This window comes from Pseudophryne corroboree, chromosome 6, assembly GCF_028390025.1.
Source record: "Pseudophryne corroboree isolate aPseCor3 chromosome 6, aPseCor3.hap2, whole genome shotgun sequence".
In the NCBI taxonomy this organism is placed as follows: Eukaryota; Metazoa; Chordata; class Amphibia; order Anura; family Myobatrachidae; genus Pseudophryne; species Pseudophryne corroboree.
Genome location: NC_086449.1, coordinates 373,691,854 through 373,713,774, shown reverse-complemented (window position 1 = coordinate 373,713,774; position 21,921 = coordinate 373,691,854). Strand labels below are relative to the sequence as shown.

Below are 21,921 nucleotides of genomic sequence, written 5' to 3'. Positions count from 1 at the left end.
ATACATCTGATGATGTTTCCCCGGTTATATTATGGGAAGCACACAAATGTGTGATTAGAGGTCAGTGCATACAATTAGGCTCGCGTCTGAAAAAACAGAAGGCTGAATGTAGAAACGTCTTGCTAGAGAAAATAAAAAAACTAGAACTGACCCATAAGGCCACGTTGGCGTCGGACACCTTTGCCGAGCTCCATACAGCGAGGCAAGCTCTTAATACTTTACTTAGCGACAGTACCCGCAGGGCGTTTCGTAACTGCCGACATAAATATCATAGATGGGGAAATAAACCCGGTAAACTTCTAGCACGTGCTCTTAGGGCTCAGAGATCTTCAACGTACATTTCTAAACTCACGGGTGCTGATGGGTTGTCCCGGGCCTCTGATACAGAGATAGCGGAGATTTTCCATAATTATTACTCAGCCTTGTACAATCTGACCTCTACGCGGACCTCAACTGCACGCAAGGATCACATACACACCATACAGAGATTTCTAGATGAAATAACTTTCCCGGCTCTCCCAACGGACGTTGCTCGGGCCCTAGATGACCCTTTTACTGAGGTAGAACTGCGGGCTGCTCTAAAGTCGTCCCCTAACAGTAAATGCCCAGGGCCAGATGGTTTCCCAATCACGTATTATAAGACCTTTCAGGATAAACTCAGCCCCCTTCTCCTGCGGGCATGCAATGCCATTTCCTCAGCGGTTCCTCTATCGGACCAGTCCTTAAATGCCCATATCACTGTCATCCCAAAGGAATCTAAGGACCCGACGCTCCCTTCCAGCTATCGGCCGATATCGCTACTAAATGTAGATGTTAAATTATTTGCAAAACTCATGGCTAACCGTCTTAAGCAACTCCTGCCAGATCTACTACACCCTGATCAGGTCGGCTTTGTTATGGGCAGAGAAGCAAGAGACAATACTATTAGAGTCATTGACTTGATAGCACACGCACAGATAGCTGATGCTCCTCTCATGCTCCTTTCCACAGATGCAGAAAAGGCCTTTGATCGGGTGGATTGGGATTTTATGGAGGCAGTGCTTCGGCGGTTGGAACAAAACTACAAGAAGGAAAAGGCGCCTCCCTGAGCCTATGTTGAAAGATGCTGCCTGCTGCTCCCAAAGGATCAGGGTATTAGCAGTCCCTAAACAAGTGAGAAACAAAAACTAGACAAGAGAGCGCAGGCAGACTCCACTGAAAGTCACAATTTTAATATACACAATGATCACATACTAAATATGCATAATTAATACTAATTAGAGCCAATAAAAATCAATAAAATCAATAAAAGTCCGCACTACAATTTCATATATTTCCACACAATTTAGTGCATTAATAACCTGGTATATTGATAATGTATGGATTAAATATCTTGAAAATTGGCAGCTGATGTTTAAATGCTTAAAGTCCGAACAATATCCATAAAGCAGACTGATGTTTGAAACTGCTTCGTTCAGATTAGAGTCAGGTGAATATAAGACAAGTGAACTGTTAATTATGAATAAAGACCTCCAAAACCCCAAGTCAACACCGGTTCTGCTTTGTTTAGTGTAGCAGCATACTGTGGTGATATCGCTTACCACATCCTCTGTGTGTACGTAACACTGACAGGAGCTCGAGTGCTGCTAGCTCCGGCGGCTGAGTCCGATGCTCTCTCCTTATTGCGGCGTGTCAGACCAGTTGTTACTCGCCGCTTCTACGGAGCGTCTAAGCGGCACTATATTTATCCAGAGTACCGCTGATCCAAGGTATTGAGCTGACAGCCACGGTCCCCGTATGGCAAAAGGGACCAGTGCAGGTGGCTTTGTTCGGGCCGGTTTGACCCGACAGTGCAATGGAGCTCGAACGGGTGAAGCAGCCGTGAGAAGTTGGGGTGGTCAGATGAAAAGGTAGTCGGATCCTGAAACAGCCCTGACGCGTTTCTCGACCGGCACAATCTGGTCGTTTCCTCAGAGGGTTATGATCCCATCCTACCGGTTCCTCACATTTAAAGGACTCCTGGGATGGTCATTATTACAGGCACCTGAAAGCACCTGTTTGGCTCATTAATAGGTGTGTGTGCAGGCGGAGTCATAGTCTGCTCCACAGACAACCAAGCATATCTATATATATTCATTCCTAAATAAATAAACATTTAGATAGAATACCATAAAATAAAATTTACTTATAATTAATACTCTGATATCATTCTTTAATGTAATTCTTCTTATTAGCGGAGCGGGAGACAGCAGTATAACACTCTTAATACAATTAATATGACAAATCCATATTCATAAATTAAATTAAACATATATAAAATAAGTCAATACAACCGGGACAGTCACTAATCCAACAAATTCTTATCAGTGCAATATGACTGCTCCGGTGGTATATCATACATATTAATATTTATATTCATAATATTACAGTGCTTCTAGACCCTATATCTATAGGGGAATTTTCTCACTCTAATTTATCTGACCATAGGATATAGAGCATAAGTATAAAGAAAACCATATGCACTCCAAATAAAATTAAATAAAAAACTAGAATGCTCATAGACAGATTGTATACATTCCTATTCGTTACAACTAGACAATTTAGATATATAAATACAGATAGCATTATCTTAAAGGTGCAAAGATTAATAGGGGAAAGAGATATGAATAAATCTATAAGATCCATCCTCCTCCTCTCCCCTTTTTAAAGGGAAAAAAAGGAGAATTTAAATTAGATCGGGGGAATGGAGGAACCCACCCCAGCAGGGCAGAGAGATATATTTAAACTCGACCTGCCAAGATGGGGTGGGTAAAACCTCCATTCCCCCGACACCCACAAAGGACCAACAAACCAAGTAAAAATCATATAGAAAACATAAGGAGCGAGTCATGGGAATGATTAACTCCACGCTACAATTGGGGACAAAACCTTCCCCCATCACTTGTATTGCTATATAAGGAGAGGTTAATTAGATAGCATTGAGTTCCACCGTGTCATTAAGACCATGTGGACTCAATGTGTGTAATTGAAAGATCCAGAATGCTTCGCGCATGCAAAGCCTTCTAAATCTATCGCCTCCCCTCATAGTTACTTTTATATGTTCCACCGCTCTAATAGTCAAACCATTAGTAGCACCCTTCTGACACCAAGAGACATGACTAGACAGACTATGGGTTTTGATGTTCTTCGTGATGTTTCTCTTGTGTTCCATAAACCTTTCATGGAGGGGGCGAATAGTGCGGCAACATACTGTATGCCGCACTTACATTGGATGACATATATCACAAAATTGGTCCTACAGTTCATAAAACCTTTTATCTCAAACTCTTCTGATCTACTGAAGGATTTGATCTTTGTACACTTATTTTCTGCAAAAAGACAGGTTACACATCTGTCCTTACCACATTTAAAGAAACCATTAGGTTTAGGTGGTAGTCTCAAAATATTTTCTCCCATTTCTTTAGATTTTCTTTTGTATAGACTCGGTGCTAGTTTTTGCTTCAATGAGTCAGCTTTTCTAAACACCACTAGATTTTTGCCAGTTAGTGTTGTCTCTAGAAGTTTATCTGATTTCAGAATGGCAGAATTTTTTGTAATAATTCTTTTAATATCTTTTGCAGCTGTATTGTACTGTGTAATAAATGTTATTTGTCTATCATTAGGTTCTTGTCTCTTAACTACCGGATGGACCAATGAATTCCTAGATTTAAGTTGGGTCTCTGTGAGGGCTTTATCCAAAATCTGTGCAGGATATCCCTGCCTTCTAAATGCATTATACATACTCTCAACTTGATTCCCAAAGGCCTCCTCAGTGGAACAGTTCCGTCGTAACCGTTGGAACTGTCCTTTAGGTATATTTAATTTCCATGGTTTATAGTGACTGCTTGTGAAGTGTAGATAATTGTTACAATCCACATCTTTGATGTATGTGGAAGTGACTAAACTACCATCCTGAACAGTGACAGTAATATCAAGAAAATTAACAGATACTTTACTAAAAGTGTTAGTGAATTTTAAACCAATTGTGTTTGAGTTTATAGTGACTCAAGCAGTCACTATAAACCATGGAAATTAAATATACCTAAAGGACAGTTCCAACGGTTACGACGGAACTGTTCCACTGAGGAGGCCTTTGGGAATCAAGTTGAGAGTATGTATAATGCATTTAGAAGGCAGGGATATCCTGCACAGATTTTGGATAAAGCCCTCACAGAGACCCAACTTAAATCTAGGAATTCATTGGTCCATCCGGTAGTTAAGAGACAAGAACCTAATGATAGACAAATAACATTTATTACACAGTACAATACAGCTGCAAAAGATATTAAAAGAATTATTACAAAAAATTCTGCCATTCTGAAATCAGATAAACTTCTAGAGACAACACTAACTGGCAAAAATCTAGTGGCGTTTAGAAAAGCTGACTCATTGAAGCAAAAACTAGCACCGAGTCTATACAAAAGAAAATCTAAAGAAATGGGAGAAAATATTTTGAGACTACCACCTAAACCTAATGGTTTCTTTAAATGTGGTAAGGACAGATGTGTAACCTGTCTTTTTGCAGAAAATAAGTGTACAAAGATCAAATCCTTCAGTAGATCAGAAGAGTTTGAGATAAAAGGTTTTATGAACTGTAGGACCAATTTTGTGATATATGTCATCCAATGTAAGTGCGGCATACAGTATGTTGGCCGCACTATTCGCCCCCTCCATGAAAGGTTTATGGAACACAAGAGAAACATCACGAAGAACATCAAAACCCATAGTCTGTCTAGTCATGTCTCTTGGTGTCAGAAGGGTGCTACTAATGGTTTGACTATTAGAGCGGTGGAACATATAAAAGTAACTATGAGGGGAGGCGATAGATTTAGAAGGCTTTGCATGCGCGAAGCATTCTGGATCTTTCAATTACACACATTGAGTCCACATGGTCTTAATGACACGGTGGAACTCAATGCTATCTAATTAACCTCTCCTTATATAGCAATACAAGTGATGGGGGAAGGTTTTGTCCCCAATTGTAGCGTGGAGTTAATCATTCCCATGACTCGCTCCTTATGTTTTCTATATGATTTTTACTTGGTTTGTTGGTCCTTTGTGGGTGTCGGGGGAATGGAGGTTTTACCCACCCCATCTTGGCAGGTCGAGTTTAAATATATCTCTCTGCCCTGCTGGGGTGGGTTCCTCCATTCCCCCGATCTAATTTAAATTCTCCTTTTTTTCCCTTTAAAAAGGGGAGAGGAGGAGGATGGATCTTATAGATTTATTCATATCTCTTTCCCCTATTAATCTTTGCACCTTTAAGATAATGCTATCTGTATTTATATATCTAAATTGTCTAGTTGTAACGAATAGGAATGTATACAATCTGTCTATGAGCATTCTAGTTTTTTATTTAATTTTATTTGGAGTGCATATGGTTTTCTTTATACTTATGCTCTATATCCTATGGTCAGATAAATTAGAGTGAGAAAATTCCCCTATAGATATAGGGTCTAGAAGCACTGTAATATTATGAATATAAATATTAATATGTATGATATACCACCGGAGCAGTCATATTGCACTGATAAGAATTTGTTGGATTAGTGACTGTCCCGGTTGTATTGACTTATTTTATATATGTTTAATTTAATTTATGAATATGGATTTGTCATATTAATTGTATTAAGAGTGTTATACTGCTGTCTCCCGCTCCGCTAATAAGAGGAATTACATTAAAGAATGATATCAGAGTATTAATTATAAGTAAATTTTATTTTATGGTATTCTATCTAAATGTTTATTTATTTAGGAATGAATATATATAGATATGCTTGGTTGTCTGTGGAGCAGACTATGACTCCGCCTGCACACACACCTATTAATGAGCCAAACAGGTGCTTTCAGGTGCCTGTAATAATGACCATCCCAGGAGTCCTTTAAATGTGAGGAACCGGTAGGATGGGATCATAACCCTCTGAGGAAACGACCAGATTGTGCCGGTCGAGAAACGCGTCAGGGCTGTTTCAGGATCCGACTACCTTTTCATCTGACCACCCCAACTTCTCACGGCTGCTTCACCCGTTCGAGCTCCATTGCACTGTCGGGTCAAACCGGCCCGAACAAAGCCACCTGCACTGGTCCCTTTTGCCATACGGGGACCGTGGCTGTCAGCTCAATACCTTGGATCAGCGGTACTCTGGATAAATATAGTGCCGCTTAGACGCTCCGTAGAAGCGGCGAGTAACAACTGGTCTGACACGCCGCAATAAGGAGAGAGCATCGGACTCAGCCGCCGGAGCTAGCAGCACTCGAGCTCCTGTCAGTGTTACGTACACACAGAGGATGTGGTAAGCGATATCACCACAGTATGCTGCTACACTAAACAAAGCAGAACCGGTGTTGACTTGGGGTTTTGGAGGTCTTTATTCATAATTAACAGTTCACTTGTCTTATATTCACCTGACTCTAATCTGAACGAAGCAGTTTCAAACATCAGTCTGCTTTATGGATATTGTTCGGACTTTAAGCATTTAAACATCAGCTGCCAATTTTCAAGATATTTAATCCATACATTATCAATATACCAGGTTATTAATGCACTAAATTGTGTGGAAATATATGAAATTGTAGTGCGGACTTTTATTGATTTTATTGATTTTTATTGGCTCTAATTAGTATTAATTATGCATATTTAGTATGTGATCATTGTGTATATTAAAATTGTGACTTTCAGTGGAGTCTGCCTGCGCTCTCTTGTCTAGTTTTTGCTTCGGCGGTTGGGTCTGGGAGAGGTTTTCCTGCAGAGGATTCTTTCATTGTATAGAGCTCCGTCTGCCCGGGTTAGGGTGAATGGCGTTCTTTCCGAATCCATATCAATCTCCAACGGCACACGCCAGGGTTGTCCGCTGTCGCCCTTAATTTTTGTGCTATGCATGGAGGCCCTGGCTCGTGCGATCAGATGCAACCCTAACATCACGGGCCTGCGAGTGGGCAAAATTGATCATCGTTTGGCCCTCTTTGCAGACGACTTACTGGCGGTCATAACGAATCCTTTGATCTCTCTACCCAACCTTATGAAAGAATTTGCGCGGTTCGGTGACATGTCGAACTTTAAAATTAATTATTCGAAATCCATGGCAATGAATGTCACGCTCCCACCCGCCACGGCATCCCTCTTGTCGCAATCATTTCAATTCACATGGCAAAAATCCCATATTACATATTTAGGAATCCGAATCCCGTCGGCACTCACTACTATAGCTAATATTAATCATACCCCTCTACTTCGCAAACTGCGACAGGAAATGAAATACTGGCTCACGCAGAGGTTCTCATGGCTAGGCCGTATAAATATAGTAAAGATGAATATTCTCCCCAGGTTGCTATACCTTTTTCAAACCATCCCTTTGAAACTTCCCCTGCAATTCTTAGCTGAAGCGCACAAGGCGATAAGCCACTTCATTTGGGGCGGCCGGAAGCCTAGGTTCAAGCATAGCCATTTATCTAGGCTGAAATCCCAAGGCGGACAACAACTACCTATGATTTCTTCATATTATCATGCCACACTACTACATAGAGTTATAGATTGGTCCCGTCCCATTTCACACAGGAAACTGTGGGTTGACCTGGAGTCTTCTTCCACCAACCTTAACCTGCAGGCAGTGCCCTGGTCCCCTAGATTTAGTCGCTCAACACATCCCACTGTGGGGCCCACCTTGGCTTTGTGGCGGACGCTCCGCTATAAGATGGGAATCTCGTCTAAACGGAGTTCCCTTATACCTCTTTTTGATAATCCGTTATTCTCCCCAGGAAGGTCTAACGTGATTGCTTCTAGATGGGAGGGGGCGGGTGTGACTAGGGTGGCCCACTTGCTTGCACATGGCAAACTCAAAACGTTCTCTGAAATACAGAAAACGGGCGCCATACCCGCCAAAGATTATTGGTTCTACCTTCAGGTACACCACTTTATTACCTCGCAGCGAGAGGCGATAGACCTTTATAAGGCTCTCACTCCCTTTGAATCCATGTGCAACCAGGAGACAGCCCCCTTGCATGTAGTGTCCGGTATCTACAAGATTCTTCAACAGGGTTCCTTTCCTACTGTCCCCTCTTTTTGTGACACCTGGGATAGAGATTTAATACATCGGGGAATCAAGATCCGCTGGGACACACACTGTAAGGTTATGGCACAATGCTCTACCAGCCTGGACGTTGTGGAAACGCAATACAAATTACTGACGAGATGGTATAGATGCCCATCTCTCCTACATAAATTTTACCCCTCCGTTTCCCCTCTGTGCTGGCGATGTAGTAGAGATACTGGTACATTGATCCACATATGGTGGGACTGCCCGTCAATTACCCCATTTTGGAATAAAATTATTGATTTATCAACAAAGATTTTGGGAAGCCCAGTTCCACCGGGTCCAGATTTTTGGCTATTGTCACATTCAGACATACCCCTCTCCCGTTACAAGAAGTCCCTCCTTAAGCACTTAAATAATGCGGCGAGAGCTGTACTCCCGGTACACTGGAGATCCACCAACCCACCGACAATATGGGAATGGTTCCAACGCATTGATTTCTATATGCACATGGAAGATGTGTATTCTGCCGCACTAGACAAATACTCAGACTATATGGCTACCTGGTTTCTTTGGATTGATTTTAAGACCACTAAGACCTATGCTAGCTATACACCCTGACATACACTGCTGACGGAGGCTGATAAGGCCCCCGCGCTGCCTTCTAAATGCTCTACATCTATGGCCTACCTGCTCCCCCCCCCCCTATTCTGCTTCTCCCCTTCTCCCTCCTTCCCCTTGTCCGCCTCTCTCTCTTTATGTGTTTCCAAATGTTTGCTACCTCACACTTTGTAGGACTACTGTGTGCCTAAGCGATATTGCTGCGAGATTGCTCTTTATTTCAGATTCTACCATTTCTGCTGACCGTTGCACAACTTAAGATAATATATATGAATCTGTTGCTCTCTCCTTTTCGCAACCATTTACTGATGTTGTATTACTGCAGTTGATAAGATGTGAGACTGCCCTTCATGTTCTATTTTTGATATGTATGTTGACATATTTGGAAAATGTTCTATAATGAAAAATGAAAAATAAAGAATAAAGAATAAAAAAAAAAAAAAAAAAAAAAAAAGAAGTTATGCCCCCAACAGACTTGGTGATCCGAGCTGCCCGACGGTGGATATGGGCGACCCGGCGGCAGGGGAAGGGGGAGAAAGTGAGGTTTCTTCACTCACCCCGTCACCCGGCGCCATAGCAATGCATGCTAATATGGACGACATTGTCCATATTGGCCTGCATGCATAAGCAATGGAGCACCAATGATGAACGAGCGCAGGGCCGCGCATCGTTCATCTTTGGTGCCTACACACTGCACGATATGAACGAGTTCTCATTCATTAATGAACGAGAACGTTCATATCGTGCAGTGTTATCTGCCAGTGTGTAGGGCCCTTAAAACTTTTGCTGAAGATTTAAAAGCCTCTGATGTATCCTGTGGCTTTGAAGGAAGTATGTATATACAGTGGTTCTTTTATATTTGTCACAATTTTCTTTCAAATTGATTTTTCTTTGATTTTTTTGTTTTAACATTGATCTATACAAAGTGCTCTGTACTGTCCAATTAAAAAAAAAAAAAAACACAAAAAAGTGTTTTCTTATTCTTAAAACTTCGTCACTGTGGTATACCTAATAAATCTGGGTGCAATGAATGGTTTCCAGAAGCCATATAATCAAATATTACACAAGTTTACCTGTGTGCATTTAAAGTGTCTCAAATTATTTAAAAATAAGTCCAACCTGTGAGAGTTACTACAGTTGGTCAGTGTATTTCTAAACAAGAACTTCATCATGAAGATCAAGAACATTCAAAAGTATATCAGAAAAAAAGGCTTTTGAAAAGTTAACAATCAGTGAAAAACATAACATTATTTAAAAAGAAATAATATCTCCTAGACCACTGTCCTGTCTATTATTAAAAAAAAAAATGAAGAGAGTATGGCACAAGTTATTTTTTTCTATGGCAGAGTAGGGAAAATAACTGTCCTTCTGAGACAAAAATTCTGTCATTTCACAAATCTACACTATATGGGAAAGAGGCAAAAACAAACAATTATTGAAGAAAACTCATGTGACGTATCATCTAGTTTGCTAGAGAGTCTGTAGAAGACCCACTTTCCAATTGGAGGAATATTCTATTATCTCATGAGACCATGGGTGGACTTCTTGGCCTTAATGCTAAATGTTATGTTATGACACAAGCTACTGTGACACTTTGTGGTGAGAGCATAATGCTACGAGGATGCTTTCAAACGTTCTTATTTTTCAAATAAGAGGGAAAAATAACGCAAGACATAAACAAATCTTCAAGGAAAACAATTTTCTATATGCAAGAGGCTTTATTTATTTAAATTTTTTTTAAAGAAACAATATGCAAAAAGTGAGAGGAAAGAGGGAAAGTACAGAAAACAGGGAAAGAGGGGAAAGGATCCTTAAGCCGGATGACGGTCATTAGGTCGACATACATTGTGTCGACCGCGTTTGGTCGACATGATCTAGGTCAACATGGAAAAGGTCGACGTTAGTTTTTCACATTTTTATTTATTTATTTTTTTACCTTTTTCATACTTAATGATCCACGTGGACTACAATTGGGAACGGTAGCCTGTGGCGAGCACAGCGGTAGCAGAGTGAGGCACCGTACCCGAAGCATGGCGAGCGAAGCGAGCCATGCGAGGGGACGCGGTGCACTAATTGGGGTTCCCCGTCACTTTTCGAAGAAAACGACACCAAAAAAACTAAAAAAAAAACTAATGTCGATCTTTTTCCATGTCGACCTAATGACCATGTCGACATCATGCATGTTGACCAAATGTGGTTGACCCAACTCATGTCGACCTAATGAACCACACCCACATGAGCCACACATTTAAGTACATTTTACAGAACTCAATATGAAACAGCAGCAATATATAGCGTACAAAGAACTGGTCATGTATTATATCTAGTCGGAATTTAGAAACAATTAAAATTTTGACAATAATTAAGTGGGACAAGGAAGACTCTCCTAACAATAAATCCCCCTCCTTCGCCGTCAGTGGTAACTTTGTGCCATTTAAACCATTTCATCAATGATGAGGAGGCAGATGTAAAATATGGGACATTTAGTGTCTCCATCAGAAATGCAAACTACATTTTAGGAATAATCTTGGGTTAAGTATAAAATGCTATCGGTCAGGAAACAGACAGCAGCCCCCAAAACAGTCGAAATCCCGTCATGGGCCAGTAAGTAGTGTTACCCTTCCCCTACCCTACCCCTCCCTTTTAAGTGCCTAGCCCTAAGCCCCACCCATCCTACAGCCTAACCCCCCTCCCTGCACCCTAAGCCTAACCGTTTTCCCCCTGCATCCAAACCCTATGCCCCACACCGGTGGTTCCCAACCCTAACCGCCCTCCCCACACCCTAAACCCCCGGGGGTCGCCTAAACATAGTATTTACCTGGCCCACTGTCTCGACAATCAGGATCCCGACGGTCAGGATTCTGTCATCGGTGTCCTAGTCCCTTTCGGGATTCCAGCGTATGTAGGGATTCCTGCACTGGTATCTCATCCCGACTGTCAGTATTGTAACCGCATCCCATTACAATTGTCTTCTTACTGGTCTTCCCCAAAAACAGACTCTCACCATTACAGTCTAATTTGAATGCAGCAGTGAGGCTGATCTTCCTCACTAAACGTTCACCGTCCATTGGTCACCTGTATTCTACTGAATTCAATATAAAAATACTTTTACTTACCATTAAGGCTATTAACCAAACTACACCAACAAACATTTCATGCTTATCTCATAATATCTCCCAGCTCCACCTCTTCGCTCTGCACAAAATCTGCAACTCTCATCCACACGCAATTCCTGCGACCAATCCCGATTTCAGGACTTTTTTGGGCTGCACCCACTCAATGCCCTCTCATGCACAATAAGACTATCCTTCTAACAGTCAAGCATTCCCTGAAAACTCACCTCTACATACAAGCTCATCAAATTTTAGCACCACACACAAAACATTCCTGTGTGTTTGGATCATAGAGCCCATCAAGAACCTCTGAAACCTGGCTGGACCAATATGCACTATGTAGCACTTATCCATGTTTATCAATGCCTATTGATACCCTGCGAGCAGGGCCCTCTTATCTCTATGTCTTTCTGTTTATTATGCAAGCCTTGTTCTATTTCTGTCTGTTCCCAATTGTAAAGTGCAACGGAATATACTGGCACTATATAAGTAACTCAACATAATTTGGCACATATGTGGCTGCTATAGAGACAATAATGGTATACTTTCATAATAAATTTGGAGCCTTTGGTATACCTTCAGCCAGTCTTCCTCTATTAGTCATACATCCCAAACACTTCTGGAAATTTTGTTTTCATTGCTCCCAATTTATAAACTATTCTGTTGAACACCTCTACCATTGGGCAGAGATCTACCACCTTGTGTTTTTCATCCCCGGGAGACGTTCTCCCCACCATAACATTCTCCCATACACAAATGTTGGGAGGTAATTAAAAATGGGACACTGCGGTTATGCGCGCGGCTAGCGTGCGCTCGTGCCAAAAAGAGGTGTGGCCTAAGCAAAAGTGGACATGGCTCCGTGGCAGTGCCGCAATCGCTGGTCACGCCCCACGTTTTTCGTCACTAAGTGGGCATGTCCAGCACAGCGTCTATTTAACGCTGCTCTGCTAGGCAGAGCAGTGATTGACAGGAGCCTCCAAACTGCGGGACACTGCAGCCCACGGGTGGAACAGCCTCCCAAAAAACTGGACTGTCCTGCGAAAATTGGGAGGTATGTTCTCCTCTACATGCATCTTCTGTATATTTTTGTTAGCATCCACTTATTGATATGCATTATTTTCTGTTTGTTTTCTTTCTGCTCCTACATAACGACCTCTCTATAATGCTATCGCTGTTTTGCTAAAATCTTGAAGATAAATAAATAAAATACATCTTAAACAGCAAATATAAATATGTACTTTCTTACCGGACAGCCCTCAGGGAAGCGATCAGTGGAGCACTTCAGAAAGTCTGGCCAGCCCCTCTCACGTTCTACAATGGCACAAGGGCCACGTGTAGCTTGACACAGGCCCTGACTTGGCAGCTCTACTTTGCCTGCCTCACACTTTGGCATGTACACAGCACACAGCAGGGGTTGTATAGCCTCCCAGCAGCGGGGAGCATTCCGCAAACCTGACACAGAAACACAAACTAGATTAGTTGTAATGAAACAGGCATAATACACTAATGGTATAGAACAGGTACATTACACATGCACAGCTGAAAAAATTAGTTGTGAATTACTCATAAAGAAGGAGCTTTATCAAAGCTTGGAGAGAGATAAAGGGGTCTATTTACTAAGTCTTGAAGAGAGATAAATTACCTACCAACCAGCTCCTGTCATTTTTCAAACAGAGTCTGTAACATGGCCATTTGCAGCTGAATGGTTAGTACTTTATCTCTCTATGCTTGGGGCCCTAGACTGCACACCCCTAACTACATGTAATGAGAGGTGCTACCTTGCTGAGGCTTATAGTGCCACACACCAAGAAAAAGCATGCAAGTGCACTATTCAAACATTACTACTTAGAATTATAATACATTAAATAAGACTATTAAGGTAAGACCTGAATAAACTTATATAGTATGTCAGTTATGGGGTGAGTTTTGGGGCCCCTTGAATTGCTCTGGCTGGGCTGCTTCAAGGCATCACGCTGTAACACTCAAGTTAGCACTTTATAGAACGTATATGTTTGTTTTTATCCATGTAACATTTTCAGACATTTACCTTTCACCCTCGTAACACTCCTAACACATAGTAGCTGCTCTCACCTATCTAACACTCTAAAGGTGCATACACACAGAGCCGACCCTAGGCATAGGCAAACTAGGCAAATGCCTAGGGGCACAAGTAGCTTCTGCTGATTAAAATGATATGCCTATATTCTGGGTGTGACTGCAGCTCTATCTGCATACGAAATGCATTACTAATGTGAGCCATTATGTGTATAAGGTGTACTACAGTACTTTGTGGCGTAACGTATAGAAAGGGCATTACTGTGTGGTGTAATGTGAATAAAGAGCAATATGGTGTGGTATAGTGTGAATAAGAGGCACTACTGTGAGGAGTAACATGTACTACTGTGTAATGTAATGTGAATAAGAGACACTATTGCATGATACAGTATAATGTGAATAAAGTTGCAGTACTGTGTGGCGTAATTTCAACTGGGGGTATTATTGTCTGGCCATACCCCTTCCCAGCAAGAACACGCACCGTTCTGGGATGCGCACCGAATGTGCACACTGTTCCTATTTAGAATATAGGGGGTAGCAGCACCAAAATGAGGACTGCTATGGGTGAGGGGTGATGGTGCTGGGAAAGTGGTACAGCGTCAGAGGCGGAACTAGCGTCTGTGCAAGGGGGCACCAGCCAAAATCTTGCCTAAGGCATCATATTGGTTAGGGTCGGCCCTGCATACACATGTATTTTCACCAGCGGTGGTTCACTCGGCTGTATAAACAGCCCGATGGACGGTGGCCACTAGCGATGATGCAGGAGTGTGCATCAGCGCTCACCGCTCACCCATACACACTGGACGAGTTTGAGCTCAAAATGCCAAAAGTGAGCTACTTTGAGCTCAAAAATCGCCCAGTGTGTATGGGCCTTAACACTTATTATCTCTCACTAGTGTGTTGCCTTGGATTGGTTTAGTTGGGCAGGCTTAGGGGTGTCCTACACCCTAAACTTGAACTTTTGGAATGCTACGGACTTACCCGATGATGAGGTTACCTGGATGTAGTAGGTAAGCCCATAACCTTGGCCACAATTTTGATTAAAAAAAGCAACTCTCTATTTAATAGCAAATTTCTAATATAATTCTACTTAGTAATATTTGAATAGTGCCCTGCATTCTCTCTCTCTTTGCTTGTGGTACTTTATCTCTCTCTCTCCAGTAAGTTACTCTTGTCGATCTGGGAGGAGAAGATGAGTATTGCTCAGTCATTTGCCTAATTTAAAGAAAGAAACAACCATAACAAAACAGTGTCGCAAGTGTACCTACCAAACAATAAGCCACAGGTTCTCAAACTCGGTCCACAGGACCCCACACAGTGCATGTTTTGCAGGTCTCCACACAGAATCACAAGTGAAATAATTAGCTCCACCTGTGGACCTTTTAAATGTGTCAGTGAGTAATTAATACACCTGTGCACCTGCTATGTTACCTGGAAAACGTGAACTGTGTGGGGTCCTGTGGACCGAGTTTGAGAATCACTGCAATAAGCAATTAACATTTTCCTCTGATTACCACAGCTATATATCTTCCATTTTCAAAACATATTTTAGCAGCAGTGTTATATCATTAATACTGCTATTTCATTCCATTTTCATTGCTAAGACCAGGGATGGCTTTAGTATTAGGCAGCTTTAGGTGGCTACCTAGAGGCACTAGCCAAGGCATTCCCAACCACGGTCCTCAAGGCACACTAACAGTCCTGGTTTTAGTGATATCCAGGCTTGGACACAGGTGACTTAATTAGTACCTCAGTTATTTTGATATAACCATCTGTGCTGAAGCCTGGATATCACTAAAACCTGCACTGTTGGTGTGCCTTGAGGACCGCGGTTGGGAATGCCTGCACTAGCCCCTGGAGGGCACCACTGAATTCATCTAGCAAAAAACTGAATGATGTCTCTGTATGTGGCCTCCTCCTTTTACACTGCACTGGCTGCTGCTGCGGGTTTTGTCAGGTGTAGCCGCCATTATTAGGCTCTACCACATAGCGCTCAGGCACTTACTCCGTGCCGACACTTGTAACTTCAAGTCATGTAAAGGCACATAACTATAGCTACCGAGGGGCGCCCCCACGGGCCACTCCTCATAGCCCTGATGCACCTCCCCTAGGACTCTGGATCCCGGCTCTCCAGCAGCAAGCAGCACCTGACTACATGTTTGCACAAAGCAGAATCACTGTAACACTGCAAGAACAATCATGCTAAGGGAAAGGTAAGTTGCACTTGTAAACAGCATAAGGACAACACAGGCACTAGGGCACATTACAGTACAAATGGAGGAGGGGTGTCTGTGATGAACTTACAGATGGGGGATGGAACACGAGAAGGAGCATACAAATATATGTATTTCTGTGCTAATATTTATTTATTTATATATATATATATATATATATATATATATATATATATATATACATATATATACACATACACACAATTATAGGGATGTACTGCAGTCGTCATCCGGGCAGACAGGATGCTGGCATTCAGAATACCGGCACACTTTAAAAAGTCAATTGAGCTTAGTCCCTTTTCTCTGTATATGTAAGATGATGCAATTCAGCCCAGGCCACCTGAATCTCCTCTCCAGGAGGTGGTGGTGGGGGACAGGGGTTTCCAGGTTAGGGGTCGCTAGGCTAAAGTTCCACCTGGGGTGCAGACAGACCATAGGCGTTACTATAATGGGTGCAGTGTGTGCGGTGTCCAGGGGGGCCCACACCGCACACACGACACCCATAGAATATACTTACCCCTCCGGAGTCCCGGTACGGGGTTCCTGCTGTGCGGGCACAGATCACTCGGAAAATGGCCGCCGTGGCCATTTCCGAGTGATTTGCACATGCGCACTGGAGGTGTCCCCGGGAACAAGGCGTAGGCGACATGTTCCCGGAGACCTGCGCATGTGCAGTAGACTCTGGCATTATGCCAGAGTCTACTGCTGCCGTAGAGAGGAGGGGCCCGCGACGGAAGCTGCATGCGGGTCCCCTCCTCTCTTAAAACGGCCCTGAGACAGACCTTGCACTGGCCCTGGCTAAGACCAGAAATTATCTTTTACTCTTTATTTGGAAACTGCTATAACTGAGATCTATGGAGTAATTGTTAATATAAAAGAAAAAGGAATTTCCATTAAGTGGGTTCCTTATTCTTTACAGTTTAATTCCCTCCCTGAACGCCGCCGGCCTGCCCAGCGACCGCCTCTGGCTGTCAATCAAGCAGAGGCCATTGCAGGGCTAAGATAGCTGTCGTTAATCTGCCATGCGCCGGCGCACTTCAGACCTGATCGCTGCTGTGCGAACATGCACAGCAGCGATCAGGTCTGAATTACCCCCTTTGTGTACAAACATGAATGTTTCCATTTGGCAACTAATCACTCATTTTCTCTTTTACTTTATTTTTCCCTTGGTTCATGCCATTGAAAACTTAGGTTACATGTTATGCTGGGGAAGCCAAAAATATGGAACCCAACTTTTAAAGATCTCAGTCAACTACACTGGAAACACCTTTAACACATTTAAATCAGCAAACCAATGGGGTCCATTTAACACCACAGCATATTTTATTTAGTATCACAGTAATACCAAGGAATATGCCACTGTCCGGCCAAGTGTCCCTCTTCCGCTGCATTCTCTGCTAATTTGTTAGAAAACCAACTCAGACGGCAACATCCTAATGACTAGTACGCATGCGCTATGTCCATCTGCTCAGGTGCATTGTGCTACATCCTGGTGGGGACTCTGCATAGTCTGAAAGGCATTTGCTAGGTCCACATTGCTGGCAATGGAAATTGTACCGCTAACACTACGATGGTGTACTACAGGCATGTCAAACTCGTGGCCCTCCAGCTGTTGTGAAACTACAAGTCCCAGCATGCACGGCCGTTTCTAGCCAATTTGGCTCCCAGTGCGAGATTTAAAAATGGGCCCCCCCACTCCCCCCATTCACATAAAAAAATGCGCCCCCCCCCCCCCATAGATATAAAGAGTGAAAGCATGCGTGCGCCGAAGGCGCGCGCGCGCTCCCGGCAAGGGGCGTGGCCTCATTAAAATGGGCGTGGCTTTGTTAAGATGGGCGTGACCTCATCTGATCTCATCATCACGGCCACCACAGGATATATATATAAAAAAAAAAAAGGTCCTCATTTTACACATTACAGCAGGCACGCGACCCCATTTTACACAGCACGGCAGGCAAGTGTCCCCATTTTACACATTGCGGCAGGAAAGTGTCCCCATTTTACACATTGCGACAGGCACGTGCCCCCATTTTACACATTGTGGCAGGAAAGTGTCCCCATTTTATACATTGCGGCAGGCACGTGCCCCCATTTTACACATTGCGGCAGGAAAGTGTCCCCATTTTACACATTGCGGCAGGCACGTGCTCCCATTTTACACAGTACAACAGGCAAGTGTCCCCATTTTACACATTCCGGCAAGCAAGTGTCCCCATTTTACACATTCCGGCAGACAGGTGTCCCTATTTTACACATTAAGGCAGGCAAGAGTCCCCATTTTACACATTCCGGCAGACTGCGTCCCCATTTTACACATTCCGGCAGACTGCGTCCCCATTTTACACATTCCGGCAGACTGCGTCCCCATTTTACACATTCCGGCAGACAGGTGTCCCCATTTTACACAGTACGGCAGGTGGTGGTGATGAGAGAGAGAGAGAGATTGGGAGAGTGGCTGACTTACATTTCAAGCGGTTCTTCCCGCTCTTCAGCCGCCGCTCCCTCGTCTGTGCGGCGCCGCCGCCGGCCGGCTTGGCTCCCCCTTCTCGAGTGCCCAGCTCGGGGGGCGGGGTTTTGCGGAATTACGCGATTGCGTCGTGACGCAAACGCGTCATTCCGCGAGACCTCGCCCCCCGAGCTGGGCACTCGGGAGGAGAGTTTCAAAGTCCTCAAAAAGTGCTGCGGCGGTTGCACGGCTCGCCCGCCGCAAGAAACGGCACTGCCAGCATGCTTTGCCAACATACCTTCCACTGATAAGCTGGTAAAGCATGCTGAGACTTGTAGTTTCACAACAGCTGGATGACCATGAGTTTGACATGCCTGGTGTACAATAAGTGGTACAGTAACATACTATACAGAAGTAGCTGACTGCTGTTTGCTAAATGCTGAACGGAGGGCCTAATGCAGACCTGATCGTAGATGTGCGAAAAAACACAAATCTACGATTATAATCTCTGACATGCAGGGAGATGCCCAGCACAGGGCTGGTCCGCCCCACCATGCTTTTGGCAGCAGCGTCTGCATGTGACGTCACGCAGCCGCCGTGGCCTGCCCCGCAAATGGTCCGGACACGCCTGCGTTGTACGGACCACTCCCTGAAAACTCCGCCGACACATCCCGTGACCACCTCTCTCTGTCAACCAGGCAGAGGTGATTGCAGAAGTGAGAGGCCTTTGCATCTCACTGTGGGCCTAATTCAGACCTGATCGTAGATGTGCTAAATGTAGCACATCTACGATCAGCTTCCCTGACATGCGGGGGGACGCCCAGCACAGGGCTAGTCCGCACCGCATGTCAGGCCCTACCCCACCGCACAAGCACAAAAGCATCGCACAGCAGCTATGCTTTTGTACTTGAAGAGTAGCTTCCTACCAGCGCAGCTCCTGCGTGCTGGCAAAGAGCTACTCGTCGCTGTCCAGGTCACAGCGGTGTGTGTCACGTCACGCAGCCGCGGAATCCCGCCCTCTGCGTGGTCCGGGCACGGGGGTTGGACCGATCTACATATCTGGACTTGCACCAAATTCCCTTTGTGTCTAATCAAACCTTGGCCTTCCATGTTACAATTTAATGGGCCAGATGTACTAAGCCTTGAAAAGTGATAAATATCACGGTGATAAAGTACCAGCCAATCTGCTCCTAACTGTCATTTTTCAAACATAACCAGTGATATGGTAGTTAGGAGCTGATTGGCTGGCAGTTTATCACTGTGAAATGTATTACTTTTCAGGCTTAGTACATCTCCCCCAATGTGAGATGATTGTTTACAACCCACCAGTGACACATCCCTCTACACAGACTTTGCACATTTATGGTCAATATAAAGTTTAAACAAAAAATGCAGACAACTATTAACACATTGTTTCAACACTGGACATAAAAAGTTTACATTAAGATAGATCTATTTTGCAAAATGTTATACTGATGTAGTTGACAAAGTGAATTTGATGAGTTGCAAAGAACCCTCAACATGTAAAAGGATAACGTTTCATGTTTTCAGCAATCATTTGAGCATCCGGTCAGTAACTGTATGAGTGCAGCTGCATCACGTGACCACATCTTACTACTAGCTACAATGCCACAACTCATTAGACAGCTGTGCTGCTCACTAATGTACGTAGCCAGTGACAACATAAAAATACACTTCAGTGCAACCTATTTAGATAGGTGTAAATAGCCGATTCAATTCTTAAATGAAAACCAGATCTCTGCAACGGGACACAACAAACTGCACATGTTGCCATTACGTGTACAACTCCTATGTTTTGTAACTTGCTCGATACTTCGCACAACAAAAGAATACACACAAAACAATAGCAGCAACAACCTGAAACACTTTTCCATGAACTAAACTTTTTTTTGTAAACAGAATGTTTTGCAGCCATGTAATAGCACCATCACAGATGCGAACACAGTACACATTAACAAAGACAAGGGACTGCTCTCCTGCTGCACGTGTAATGGGGCAAGTCACTGCTGCAATCCTACATAGAGAGAGCAATATGCGGCAGCAATGCCCGAGTCAGGGCCATACTTACCGGACCACAGCTGCAGTTTACCGAGAACTTCTTCCTGGGAAGAGGAGTCCTCAGCCAGGACAGTGGAGGTCAATCCATAGGGTAAAGTGGAGCCAAGGCACACGTTATACTTGAGGGACTCACAAGTGGTGGTCTTCTTACACCGATCCATGTAAAAAGACTCATTGAACTGAGCCCCACTGGATCCAGAAATGGAAAAGCTCACCCCCACTATCCAGCCTAGCAACAGCACCATGGAGGACATCTTCAGAAGAGGGGTAAGGGAGGAGGGATGGTCCTAGAGAAACTCTGTAATGACTCTCCAGGAGGAACACAGAGCTGAAATTGCATCAAACTCCTCCAGCTTTGTCCAGCAAAATGTCGTTTCAGAAGGATGGGTGCTTGGCTAGCCCACTGCAGCCCTGCAATCTGCCCTCCTCCATTTTTTTCTCTCCAGAGCTCAGATCATTCAGTCAAAGCAATCCAAAAACAACAATTCCCAATAGTCCTAACTTCGAACCAAAACAGAACCATCCCCAGTTCTCGCCCTCACGGGCGACTTCCCAGCCAGGTAACACTTGAACGCAACTTGTTGGGGTCTTGGATAGAACAGCTCTTCCTGTCCCAAACAAAAACTTGCAGGAAAGGGATTTGGTGAGACTCGGAGAGTGGGGTGTAATTTGATCCCGGCCATGGGATCTGCAGCCTCCTCCTCCTCCTTTTCTCTCTCTCTGGGGCTCTCTGAGTTTTGCATCTCATTCTCACTCACTTTAACTCACACTTGAGAAAGTGGCTTTTACACTCCTCAAATACCAATGATTCTGCACTGACTTCTCGGTTTACCATGAAGTTTATGCCCTGCTATGTGGCAGAAGGGACCCAGATGTTGTGCTCCCTTTAAACACCTCATTTTATTTTTTAACATCATAATGATGTTCTACAGTAATCACATCGATTCCGGCCACTTTTACACTGCAATGATTTACATGAACGTTCAGTCTTTCATTCACGTTCCCTCCTCAGGCTGGGCTGGGAATGCATATGACGCAGGCACCCCCACCCCTCGCCCTCCCCCTCACACAAAGAAGGGTACACTTTCCCACTCAGGATAGTGCCTGCAACCGCTAATACTTCCTGGAGACTCACAGTGTTAAAAGAAGCAGTTTCCCTCACAATATATCAATTTATCTTAATAGTGCTCTTCCAGAGTTGTAATGTTGCTTTGAGATTCAGCTTGGGAGCAGGGAGACAATGGAATGTGCCTTCTGGAAGGAAGAGACAAAAAAAAAAAAAGAACAAAGTTTCTAATTTTCCCCTCCCCAAATACAGACAAGAA

The 21,921-nt window shown here is 43.7% G+C and overlaps 1 protein-coding gene across 2 annotated transcripts in view; it reads right to left on the bottom strand.

The window, feature by feature from the left end:
- The window catches only part of SMO (smoothened, frizzled class receptor), a 75,881-nt gene extending 54,935 nt beyond the window's left edge, over positions 1 to 20,946 (bottom strand). The window contains exons 1-2 of one of the 2 annotated variants that reach the window (XM_063926719.1): positions 20,607 to 20,946; positions 13,029 to 13,234 (exon numbers count right to left, since the gene is read on the bottom strand). In XM_063926719.1, the coding sequence (XP_063782789.1) occupies positions 13,029 to 13,234; positions 20,607 to 20,850 (450 nt within the window). In that variant the 5' untranslated portion in view covers positions 20,851 to 20,946. Of the gene's footprint in view, positions 1 to 13,028; positions 13,235 to 15,105; positions 15,180 to 20,606 lie in introns of those variants that run through there. The other variant, XM_063926720.1, reaches the window with a different exon arrangement.
- Positions 20,947 to 21,921: the final 975 nt, after the last annotated feature.